The sequence below is a fragment of the Myodes glareolus genome, chromosome 2 (genome assembly GCF_982192425.1).
Source record: "Myodes glareolus chromosome 2, mMyoGla1.1, whole genome shotgun sequence".
Taxonomy (NCBI): Eukaryota; Metazoa; Chordata; class Mammalia; order Rodentia; family Cricetidae; genus Myodes; species Myodes glareolus.
Window position 1 is genome coordinate 104953796 of NC_142027.1, and position 13116 is coordinate 104966911.

At 51.4% G+C, this 13116-nt stretch overlaps 1 protein-coding gene across 2 annotated transcripts in view; it reads left to right on the top strand.

Annotated features, from left to right (window-relative positions):
- The window catches only part of Mad1l1 (mitotic arrest deficient 1 like 1), a 317552-nt gene that overhangs the window by 211225 nt on the left and 93211 nt on the right, over positions 1-13116 (top strand). For both annotated transcript variants that reach the window (XM_048436907.3, XM_085683370.2), the window contains one exon: positions 4625-4715. In XM_048436907.3, coding sequence (XP_048292864.3) covers positions 4625-4715 — 91 coding nt within the window. The remainder of the gene's footprint in view (positions 1-4624; positions 4716-13116) is intronic.

Below are 13116 nucleotides of genomic sequence, written 5' to 3' on the forward strand. Positions count from 1 at the left end.
CGCCTGGGAAAGTAGAGGTAGGAGACCCAGAGTTCAGAGTCATTCTGGGCTCTATAATGCGCTAAGACCAACCTGAGGTACTTGAGACCCTGCTCCAAAGGAACAAACGAAATGCCTGAACCAAGATGTAGAATTAGGTTGGCGAACACTTTAAATGTGAAATCATATTTATAATGTTCCCAAGACAGATGGCTCCAAGCCCGTAAGGTTGGTTCCTTGGAGACCCTGCTGCTCACCAGCCGAAGCTTAATGGGCACCAGGCTGACTCATCAGACTCCTAGAAGACAGGGTGTATCTACAAAGCACAGCCTGAGGGAGCCTAGTGCTCCTGGGGTGGGGCTGTGTCATGGTGGCAGGTGACACATGCAGCGAGCCTACAGAAGCAACTCGGCTGGAACCGATGTCGTTGCTGAAGCTATTGCTATTCACTCAGAAAGCCAACCGAACAGGAAGAAGCTGTGACTTGCATTTTCTTAAGTGCACAAAGTTTGTGGAAGACCTTCTACCCCATCCCAGCTCAACCTCCCCGCTCCTCCATCCTGCTTCCGGAACCCCCTGGCAGGGCTCTGTACTGTAGGAGCTCCTGTGGGGTCAGTCATAGTCGGGGATCCAGCTGTGGGGGGGTCACTGCCACCCCATCCATCAGCTTCCAACTTCTAAGGGTGTGTTTGATGCTGTCCCTTTTATTTTCTGTCGTCAGGCTTCAGAGAAGCAAGCCTGCCTTTATTCTCGACTTCAGTGACATTCTGAGAGCCTGCTCCTAAGTGCTGTGTTCACACCGCCATCTTTAGCAGCCTCTGCTTGTTTGTATATGGGGTTTTGTTGTTGTTCCTAATTCTTTTTTAAGATGAAGTTTTACTGTATAGCTCAGACTAGCCTTGAACTTACCCTTTTACCTCAGCCTCCTATGTACTGGGATGAAAGGCATGTGTGTACCACCGTGCCCAGCTCATTTGTTTTTACTTTTGTTTTAGTGAAGCACACATACAAACCAAAAATAAAGAAAGAGAGAAAGAAAGAAAGAAAGAAAGAAAGAAAGAAAGAACTAAAGGAACAACGAAAAAGAGAAAGAAGCATGTCAATTTACTTCTCTTCATGTTGTATGTGGGCTTCCTGTGTATCCTTGGGTCTTCTGCAATCTTCTGTTAATTTTGTGTTGCTGGAGATGGAACCGAGAGCCTACTCTGCTCCCTCATCTGTGTGTGTGTGTGTGCTTCTGCATGTGCTGTGCACTTGTGTGTGTGTGTGGGGGGGGGCTGTGGGCACACGGGCAGGTGTGTCTGCGTGTCTGTAGCAGCTGGAGGACGATCTCAGTTGTTGTTGTTCAGAAGCTGTTCACCTTGGTGTTTTGAATCCGACTTGGAACTCATCAAGCATGCTAGATTTTGCCTTCCATGGCTGTGAGTCTGGAGGCAGGCGGGACATCTTCCCAGCTGGCTGTTCTTTTCCTTTCTGTTTTACCCCATTAATCTTCCCTGTCCCTGAACATAAGTGTCGACGTATCTACAATGATAAACATTTTCTTATTTTGTAATTATGTGCATATGTGTGTGTTTGCATGAGTATGTGCATGTGAGTGCAGGACCTGTGGAGTCAGGAAGTGGGCATGGGATCCCCTCACGCTACAGTTACGGACAGCTGTTAGTCAACCTATGTGGATATTGGTAACTGCACTTGGTTCCTCTGTAAGAGCAGCAAGTGTTTGTAACTGCTAAGCCCTCTCTCCAGCTCCAAGTGTCTATATATACATATAGGTTTTCTTCCTTTTCTCTCTTTCTTTTTTCTTTTCCTCGTGTGTGTGTGTGGGGCAATGCTCTGCAGGTCTTAGGGAATTTACAGGATCATCTCACTCTGCCTTGTGTCAATTTATTTTCAAATGTTTTGTTCTCTCCGATGCTACGGCAGATGGAGTGTGCAACAGAGTTCTCACATGTTGATTTTTACAGTGCTGCTTTGCAGGGCTTGGGCTTGTGTATCAACAGGGCATCTGTGAATAGAGCCGTTTAATGCCTTTACAACGTGGAAGCCTGTATTTCATTGTCTTGTCTAATTGCTTTGGCAATTTGGTCAGATGGAAGCAGTCAGAGCAGGCATTGTCCCAATTAAAAGAAATTACTTTATTGCATTGATTTGTGTGTGTGTCTGTCTGTCTGTCTGTTTGCGCGTGCACATGTGTGCGCGCACTTGCTCATAGGATTCCTGGTGCACACGTGGCAGTCAGAGGATAACTTTTGGAAGTGTGTTCTCTCCTTCCATCATGTGCTGGAACTCAGGTCATCAGGCCTGGTAGCAAGCTCCATAAACCACCGAGTTTCCTCACAGGCCTTGTCCTGAAGAAATCTTGCAGCTGTCCTCCTCCCCTGGTCCATACCCCACCCCCAGCCCAGGACTGCTGTGTCTCGTTGAGGTTGCTGCCTTCTGTGTGTAAGAGGATGGGTTTGGTGAAGGGATTTCCCATCTCAGCAGAGAGCAGCATGGAGGAGGGCTTCCTGCCCTTGCTCATTGAAGAGTCACATAGCACGTTTTTAGGTGTTGAGATAGATGCCTGTATCCCCGTGTTTGCAAACCCCCTTGCCATAGAGAGGAAAGCTTTCAGTGAACAGGCATTTCCACATCTGTCCGGGTTTACTGTTCTCAGTTTCATTTGCTTCTTTTTAAGAAAAAATTTATTTTTTATTACATATTTTAATAAAATAAATTAAAATGTTCGTTTTAATTTAAGTTTTGCAGTTTGAACCTAGGATCTCATGTATGTTAGGCAAGCGCTTTCGGCCCTTGCCGAAAGCTCCTTTCCTCACCCTCTTTCTATGACTGCTTTTTACATTTTGAGATAGTCCTTGAACTTAACTGTGGCCCGGAAAGCCTTTAACTCTTGATCTGTGTCAGTCTCCACGTGACTAGGTTGGCAGGCCTGTGCCACCAGGCCCCACTTGGCCTAGGTTTTCTGAAGGACTCTGCTTTCATTTGATGTCTGCCCACTGCTGGTCTCAGCGTGTGAAGAAGGGCTTCCTTCTCTTTCCTTTCTCTGCTGAGTTGGGGCAGAGTGTGTAATCTCTTAAGCAATTGCTTATGTCCGCTGGCTTGACCCTCTTCACTTGGTTGGGAGACCTTTGACCTCTGATTTGGCTCCTGTGTTGGGCGAAGGTTTATCTGCTTCTCTCAGAATCATCTTGGAAGGTGGCATCAATAGGAGTCTGCCTGTGTCATCTTGGGTATTCGGATGTGTGCCCCATTGTCCCTAACATCCTTTTGCAACCTTTATCCTGTGAAGTCAGTGGGTCTGTCCTCTGGAATCTCCAGTGTCATAGTGAGCTCTCCTCCCTGGTTGAATTGCTTGCCATGTGAATGCTTGTTGCTGTGGCGCTTTTCAAACCATCAGCTTCTGGTGCTGGGCTCTTCCTCTGCAGTTGCACACAGCCTAATCCTCATTGTCTCCAGTCTGCTGCCAGCTTCCAGCTCAGCTAGAGTCTACAGTTGGGAGCCACTGTTCTGGTCTCTGCCTCCCCAGCATTGGGATTCCAAGTGTGCATCACATACCCAGCTTTTCACGTAGGTGCTGGGGGCTAGAAGCCCTCATGCTTTCAAAGAAAACACTCATGAGGTCATCTCCCCAGCAAGAGCATTTTGTTGAATTGCCTCCTACTTAAGATTTTTCTATCTTTCCCTCTGCCATTGGTCTCCAACTTCATTTATGGCATGCATTCTATTAAATGAATATCTTCAGCTAACTAAAACTTGGGTCTTGTGGCCATGCATTAGGCTTGCTCTGGAGTGTTCTATATACTATTCCAGGCCAACTAGGGCAATGCAGTGAGATCCTGTCTCATAAAACTGTCCTTGAACTTCTGGTCCCCCCTGCTTCATTTCCCGGGGGCTGGATCCCAGGTGTGTACCCATCATTCTCGTCCTTTATTCTTGCACTGGAAGCCTGGGCTATTGAGATATTTCTTTTTCACAAGAACACTGGATCCTACGTACACATCTTTCTCCAAGCTTGACCTTCTTAGATACACTGTGTCCAGTTCAATGCCTTTTCTGATTTCCTCAACTTTCTTTGAACAGCATATTTAGTGTGTGTTACATTTCTAAGTGACCAGAGCTTTGCCCTTGGCTTGCTTTGGTTGTCTGCTCAGTTCTGAAGTGCTCTGTGGACAATGGGTTTCCTTTCTGGCCCCTGAAGCTGGCTACTATGTTTCAGGTTCCTGGAGTGCACAGGTTTGAAAACTTGCTCCATTGTTATTGGGTGGCATGGTTTGTGTATTGTGTATTCAACTGGATCTTCGGCTTGATGGCTTGCAAGACTCCATGTCCCCAGGCCCCTCCCTGCCACATTAGGACTCTTTTGCCTTTTTATCATTCCGAGGACTCCTGAGGTCACTTTCCATTTCTCAGTTTCACCTCCAGCCTCTGGTCACCCTCTGTGGTGGACCAGGGCCCTGAGATTTCTTACCAGCTTCTAGCCAAGCCGCGGGATCAGCCAAGAACCGCTGGCTTGAGTTCTTGTGCTTCAACAAGTACTACCCACTGCCGCCCACCCTGCACCCTTGGGATCAGCACCATGGCCATGACCTACCCTTGGAGTCGGACTGTAGTGACATCTGATCATGTCATGATCTCCTTGCAGGTTGAAGGTGGAGGAGCTGGAAAGTGAGCGGAGTCGCCTGGAACAGGAAAAGCAGGCGCTGGAGATGCAGATGGAGAGGCTTACCCTACAGGTAGGTGATGGGATGTGCACTGTGCAACCTTTACTCCTCCCAGCTCCCGTGAATGAAACCCTGGACTTCCTCCTGTCCCTCTATCCTTACCTGACTGAGACGCGCCATTTATCAGGATCATTGTCCAGGGCCCTCCTCATGCCCTTGGCCTTTCTGCTTTTCTGTTCTCTCTGGTACTGTTGCCCAATGCTCCCATTTCCCTGTGGCCATGACCTTCACTGTTGTCTGCTTTGGACTGTTTCTTTTTAGTTTTCTTCCTCCTGATCACACTGCTCATGGCAAGAAGCCCACAGGTTCGAGAGTGCCTGGCTTCTAGACAGGCCATTGATTTTTACCTTGGCACCTATTAGAGGCAATCAAATCGTGTCCCCATTACCAATCTTGGTGATGGGAGAGGTGACAGCTTTGATGAAGTGAGGTGTTCTGAACCTTGGCTGTACTCAAGCCCAGCCCCAGGACCTGTCATCCTGTTCTGTTCTAATTGGGCCACTGTCCTGGGCCGAGGGCTGCTGGAGGGTGAATCAAGGCTACCTGGCTGCAGAATTGTGTCAGGATGGGGTGATAAATGGCTTTCGGTGCAGCTAGCTGAGACCTCAGGGACAGCACAACTGGAGGAAATGCCAGCATTCTGCGCCCTGTGTGGATGACACAAGAGTGGGATTTGCAAGCTCTCCATCCTGCAGGACCACAAGCATGTGTCCTGGTACTGCTCAGACCTGGAATGCAGATCCCTGCTGGGAGCCGGGTGCTATTGGGCTACGTCCACACCTGCTGCGTGGGGAGCAGTGCAAGGTGGCTGGCATTGAGTGCAAACATGAACCACGCCCACAGCTTTCATTCGGCAGCGTGGCAGGCTGACCCTGCAGTGCAATGCCCACGTCGTGATATGATGGCCAGTAGCCCAGGGGTGGTGTACCCAGTGACATGGAAGCCTGAGGTGGCAGATAGGCAGCTGTGGCTTCAGCCCTCACAGTGGTAGAAATTTCTAGACAGTCCCACAGCCTCCACCACTGCCACCTCTCCAGACTGTGCTTATACTCCAGGAAGGAGGCTTTCCAGAGCCAGGCTGTCCCATAGGGCCTGACTCTCCTGCGTGGGCTTTCCCCACTTGCTCTTGGGCCAGGGTTGCTTGCTGTCCCCCAGCTACTCTCTGCTTCCAGAGCTAGAGGTGATAGCAGGGCACCCCAACTCCTGACACACCCCAAGCCACCTTCTTCCCTAGCAGTGCTGAATCTCAGCTGGACTTCACAGATGGGCACGTGTCAGGAAGACCGGGTGACGGCCAGAATGCCTGCGCCACATCCTCATCCTATGCCACTCACACTGGCGGTCTCCCCAGGCGAGGTAGTGCCGTCTGTTTTATTAGCAAAGACAAAAGCCATTTACTCAACCTTTTTGATCCTGAGAGTTAGACTGAGTTCCACATTCTCCTCTGCACACCACACCAGCCTGTCCCCGTGTCCCCCACACCCCTGTCAGACAAACTTGTGGGTGGGCCAAATGTCTGTGTCTTGGATAATTAAGTCTCCTTCCCAGGCCATTGACCTCAGCTTAAGGGCCCCATGCTAACTACATGTGGCCATGGCTGCTTCAGACTGGGTCTGCTCTGTGTACCCCAGCTGTTGTCATACCTGGGCAGGGAGGGGTTTTGTACCCAGGGCTGAACTGGTCCTGCAAGGTGGCATTGGTCACCTGTGGTGAGGGACAGTTCCCATCCAACCTCACCGTCAGAATTGGTTTCTCACGGCTCATCCAGTGTGTGCAGGAGTGCTTGTCTGAGCAGCCTGTACGTCACACTGGCTGGCAGGGTGGTGGCAGGTCCTTCTTAGCACACGGGGATGGAGGCTGGAACATAAGAGACTGGGTCTGGGGGAAAGGCTAACAGGCTGGGGTGTCTCAGGAGTGGCCCAGGAGCTGTTCACTGAGTCCATAGGTGACTTGGACAAGTGGAAAGAGGGCCCCCCCTTTCCCGCAACACACACAGTGGGTGGGCTTGGGCTTGTTGATTTCCCATCTGAGCCCCTGCACTTTGTTTATAGGGCTGGGGTAATGAGGATTCTTGAGGAAATCCTGTACTAGAGCCCCGCCCCCCACACCCCAAGCCCTTCTCAGCAAGCGCTCTGTCACTTTCTCATCACGGGCAAAGACCTTGTCCCCACTATATGTTGGTCCTGAACCTGGGCCACTCGGGCACCAGGGAAAAAACATGCATCCTGGGGCTTCTCCCAGTGGCCTGGCCATAGCGCTTGATGACAGCCCCTTTGAGACCCAGGTCCCCCTATGCCACTCTAATGGGACTGCTTGGGCCCGGAACCCCGAAGAGCTTGGCCAGCCTTTGACTTCCCCAAGCCTTACCCATGTGCTCAGTATGCAGGCGGCTTCCTGCTCTCCCTCTCTCCTCCTCGCTCCTTCCCTCCAGAGGAGAAGAGTGGCTTCAAGTTGGCGCTTCAAGGAAGATTGATTAAAATCAGCTGCGGTTCATCTTAATTGGGAACATATGCTCGGAGAGGGAGCTCAACTAGTTAGAATTTTTTGTAATTAGTTCACAGCTGGTTGGCGAGGAAGCAAAACTCTGGTGACCACTTAGAGCTGGGTGTGTGGGTGTGCCTGGGGGCTCAGTGGATGGGTCATCACAGTGGCTACGTGTGGACTGGCCAAGTTGACGCCATCCTTCCTGGGTCTCCTGAGTCACTGGCTGTTTGCACACTGACCAGGGTGACCTGCATGTGTTGCTACTGTAGCTAGGGGGTGGCCATGGAGTTCTAGGGGCTACTTGCCTAATGGGATCTCTTACCAACTGACTGGCTGGACAGCAAACTTATGACTCACAGACGGCCTTGTCAAAGCTTCAGGGAGGCTAGACACAATGGCGCAGGCCTGTAATCTCAGCACTGAGGAGGCCGAGAAGTAGGCTTTTATGTTTCAGAGCCTGGACTACAAACTTAGATCCTGTGTGGAAAGAGGGAAGGAAAGGCGAAAGATCTGCAGGAAGGCCTCACTTAGAGCTGGGGAAACCGAGGCTGGCACAGGCGCAGATACAGAGATCTAAAGTCTCTCTCCGCTAGGCTCCTTGTATATCCCCAAAGAGCAGGAACAGCTACTTTATCACTGAGGCTCATGCTCCTCACCACATCCCCATAAAGGCCTCCACACGTATGCTTCTGATGAACTGGGTCAGGAAATTGTGTGGGGTCACCAAGGAGAGGCCTCTCAGGGGCTTTGACCACCCTGAGGCTCAGAGGAGCCTGTCCACAAAAACTGCCTGGGCCCTGGCCTCCCAGCAGGGCATGTCATATCCCTGCCTAGTGAAAAGTGAAAATGTGGTGGCGACCCAGCATTGGGACTTGGTCATGCCTCCTGGGTCCCGCATCCTGGTCAGTAAGGGCGGGCCTCCCTGAAAGCTGTTCCTTGCTGCTTCTCTCTAGTGCGTTACTGTGAGCATTTTCAAGTTAAAGAAGTTGAAAGAATTTTAGAGTGAATGCCCACTTATCCACCACCTACATCCTGCCGGGAACGGTACACTTGTGGCTGTATGACATTCCTACCCATCCCTCTGCCATCCATCAGTCCATTTTATTCTTTTGATGCATTTGAAACTAAATTGCAGACATCTGTACACTTCCTCTAAGCACTCGAGCATGCATGTAATTAAGCGAATTCATCTCTGGAATCTGACGCCCCGGCCCCCGCCGTCCTACAGCATCTCCTCATCTTGGAGCTGAGCTCCTCCCTCCACCAGTGAGGCTGTGCCAGTCGACCCCAGAGCCAGGCCTCTGAGATGACCATCCTCCATAGAGCCCTTCCAGTTCAGCCTGGCATAGACCTCCCACAGTCAGGGGAGGTTGGGCTGGTGTCCGTGCCACCTTATAGTCCTCCTAAAGCGCTTCTCAGAACAGAGCCCAGACGGCTGCCCAGTGACATTTAAAATCAGTATATCTTTTTTGGAAATGGAGTGGGCAGAAAATTGCTGGGTTTCCTGGGAGCGGAAAGCTCTCTGTGCCTGCAGACGTCCCTGCTCCTGTCTGCGTCACAGGCAGCAGTGCGGTTAGGGTGCCCAGCCTCACCTCTTCCTGTGCCCACACCTGCCTCACATCTACCTTCCCCGGCAGCATCCTGGGATCTGCCGAACGTATGGCCCTCTGCCTTTTTGCTGCTCCAGTGGCTCATGTCAGTAGCACCGATCCAGAGCCTCCTGCTCAAGTCAAGGACAGCATCCCAAGCCCTCACCTGTCCCACCTCACCCTACCCTCCCGGTCTTGATCTTTGACTGCTTGCTGACCCAGGCATCTGGCTTCTGGGTGGCTCACTGCACACACACTTCTACAATGTCAGGGTGTCACCATGAAACACCCACGTCAGGCAAGGCCCTAAGATAGGCTATGGAAGAACTAGCATTGTCTAGATCCTTGATTTCCAGGCTGTGCCAGCACTGGTCTCTCATGTCCCCCAGCCCCAACCTGAGTGCTGAGTGACACTGAGAGGTGGCATCAGTGCTCCCTGTGCAAAGGCCATGAAAGGCCGTAACATGCCACAGGGCAAGAAGTGGCATACCAGCGTTCAGACATCAGAGCAGAGACTTGGGGTTTCCTGTAGGAGCACCTCAGACAATCCCTGCCTGCCAGTCCACATCAGCCCAGTTCTTTCCTAACAACCTGGAATGTCTCTGAGGCCCACAGAGCACTGCACTTCTATGCATCATGCAGTGTTGCCTAGACTGCAGGGTCCAAGTCAGAATCCCCTCTTGCCACTGTCTTGAATCCATTTGCTCTGCCTAGCCTAGCCATGACCAGCACTCCTATCCTGCTCAGCCTAGCCATGGCCAGCACTCCCATCCTGCTCAGCCTAGCCATGGCCAGCACTCCCATCCTGCTCAGCCTAGCCATGGCCAGCACTCCCATCCTGCTCAGCCTAGCCAATGCCAGCACTCCCATCCTGCTCAGCCTAGCCAATGCCAGTACTCCCATCCTGCTCAGCCTAGCCGTGGCCAGCATTCCCATCCTGCTCAGCCTAGCCATGGCCAGCATTCCCATCCTGCTCAGCCTAGCCGTGGCCAGCATTCCCATCCTGCTCAGCCTAGCTGTGGCCAGCCCTCTCATCCTGCTCAGCCTAGCCATGGCCAGCACTCCCATCCTGCTCAGCCTAGCCGTGGCCAGCATTCCCATCCTGCTCAGCCTAGCCATGGCCAGCATTCCCATCCTGCTCAGCCTAGCCATGGCCAGCATTCCCATCCTGCTCAGCCTAGCCAATGCCAGCACTCCCATCCTGTTCAATTCAGCTATGATCAGCACTCTCCCCTCCAGGTATCCACAGAGACTCCGATGTTGCAGTGTTTGACCCCAACCCCTGCTCAGGACCTTTGTGCAGCTCCTTGTGGGCAGCCTGGGAATCTTGACTAGAGTTGTGGTCATAGGGTGAATTTGGAGGCTTGGCACCGTCTACATGACTGCTCTCCTTGAGCCAGCGTGCTCTTGTCTCTTAGTTGGGGAATGCCTTTGTATCCCTCTGGAACAAATCTGGTTTTGTCTTTATGTGAGTACTGTTGATGTACGATTGCTGTTTCTATGTGGTAGCTCCCTGTGGACCTTTACTGCTTTCACCCCCCCCCCCCCTTTATTCCTTTCCCTTTTATTTCTTTGCAGTATTCAGATTGCACCCAAGGGCTTTGGGTGTGCTAGCTAACTGCTTTACCACTGAGTCACACCCTAGCCCCTCACTGGGGGGTTCTAGGCAGGGGCTCTACCACTGAGCCACACACCAGCCCCTCACTGGGGGATTCTAGGCAGGGGCTCTACCTCTGAGCCACACCCCAGCCCCTCACTGGGGGATTATAGGCAGGGGCTCTACCACTGAGCCACACCCCAGCCCCTCACTGGGGATTCTAGGCAGGGGCTCTACCACTGAGCCACACCCCAGCCCCTCACTGGGGGATTATAGGCATAGTACATTGAGATGTATCCCCAGCCTTCTTTTTTATTGTGAGACAGGGTCTCACTAAGTTACCTAGGTTGGCCTGGAGACCCACTGTTTAGTCCAGGTAGGCCTTGAACTTGGATCCACCTGTCTCAGCTCCCATGTAACTGGGATACCATGTATGCACCTCACACTCTACCGTGCCTTAGCATCTTGCACGAGACAAGGATATGTCCTTCCTGACTCTACCTTGTGCCAGGGCTAGGAGCTGGTCTTGTACAGCGATGAGGTCAGCGCCTCTCCTGGCGTGGCCTCCAAGGCCTGTCTTCCTGAATGTCTGTGTAAAGTAAGATGCTCAGTGAGAGGACAGGGAACACAGACCCGCAGAGGTGAGTGCAGACTGCTCATGTTTATTAACGCTGGAGACTAAAAACAGCCAGCTTGCTGATGGGCATTAGCGTGGTGAATTTCCACAGGCACTGATTTCTTTTGATTGTTTATGAGCCACTGATGCACCCTCCCTACTAAGCCCCTCCTCTTCTTGATGTCACCTCCTGCAGAGCTTAGTCCCTTGGGCCTACAGGCCCTTAGGCACCAGCTGCTTCTCCTTGCTAGAGCTCTGAACTTGCTGGAACCTTCTGTCTTCCCATGCATCCAGGGTCTTCATACTCCACAGACCCTAGCTTGGCCCCTTGGCCCCTCAACTACTGTTTTGACAGCAGTCTGACTTGCAATAAGCAGTTTGGTCAGGAGACAGAGGTTATCTGACAGGCTCACATGTGCCCGATGGTCCCTTCTTGCAGCAGTTTTGTGCCCTTCTAGTTTATGCCCATTGTCATCTCTACCTACAGCCTGCTCGGCGGCACACATGACCCAGAAAGCAGGCTGCTTGGTGATGAGCTCCTCTCTTGATGCATCTAAGGTTTTGGTGATCTCACTCTTAGATGACAAGGCAGCTTTATCTCCTTGGGGTCCTTGTGACGGATTTAGATTGGAAAGCTAGGAACCCAATGTCCTTTCGGCTGTGCTGGAGATGGAACCCAAGGCCATGTGCATGCTAAGGGAACTATCGCTGAACCACACCCCAGCCCCTCACTGGGGGGTTCTAGGCAGGTGCTCTACCACTGAGCCACACCACAGCTCCTCACTGGGGGATTCTAGGCAGGTGCTCTACCACTGAGTCACATCCCAGCCCCTTACTGGGGGATTCTAGGCAGGTGCTTTATCATTGAACCACTGTAGAAGGCATGCATCTAGACAAATCACTGTTACTTGTGACTAATATTTTTGGGTTAACTGGCATTCTTTCACACACTGTGTATTGTCTTACAGCAAGGTACAATGTGAGATAAGCGTACTGGGGACCGACATGGAGACTGTCCAGCCAAACTGTTTCCATGAGGAGGTGAATGAATGGAACAGTTGCCAAGGATGAGCAGAGTTACATGGAAGGAGCGGTGCTGTGCAGGGTGTGGCATAGTTGGCACTGTTTAGCATTCTTTTTACCATCTGTCCCCAAAACAGATGGGCTAGATTTGTCCAGGTGGCCCAATCATGGCTACAGCCTTAGGGTAGTTCCTGTTCATATGAAGCCCTGTCTTGGTCATAGAGTATGCTGCTGACAGAGCTAAGATTGACTCCGGTATTATAGCTAAGACTGATTCCTAGGAGAAATGTCTTGAGGGGCTCCATGATGCTTGCTGTGGATGGGTGCCATGGCCGTTGAAAGACCACGCTTTGGAGCTAGATGTGTTGGCCCAGGCCTTTGGTCTCAGCAGTCTGGAGGCTAAAGCAGATGGGTAAGAAGATCAAGGCCCACCTAGGCCATATGAAGAACCCTGTTTTAGGGAAACCCAAATAATCCAAAAGCACCTTGCTTTAACCATGATCGGTCAAGTCCAAAAGGATCAGCGGCAGGGCATGGGAGCAACATTCACACCCTGGGCTCACATGGGTCACTCATGTTCATGGACAGAGAAGTAGATAATTGAGACCTGATCTTTCTATGCCATGAGACATTATTCAACCCAGAATTAAATCCTGGTTCCTGCTGCAGTATGGATACACCCTAAAGATATTCACTAAGAAAAATAAGTCAATCTGCAAAACATCCATGCTGTCTGATTCCCTTGAATATCAAGTTTCTACAGATGCAAAGTAGAGAAGTGGGACCCAGGCTGCGGTGGGGCAGGGAGTTGGTATTTAACGCTAGTTTCAGTTGGGGAAGATAAGGCGTTCTGGATGGGTGGCCGGGCAGTCATGTCAGCATGGCACTGGGTGTGTTTAACATTCTGGGCTACACCCTGAGTCGTGGACCAATCGGGTATTTCATAGTTTCAAAACTCCTAAGAGGCTGGTCATATGGCTCGGGTCGTGGAGTACTCACTTAGCATGCGTGAAGCCTAACTTTGCTCCCCAGCGCCACACAAACTGGGCATGGTGGTGCACACTTGTAATCCCAACACTCGAGTTGTGGAGGCAGGAGGATGAG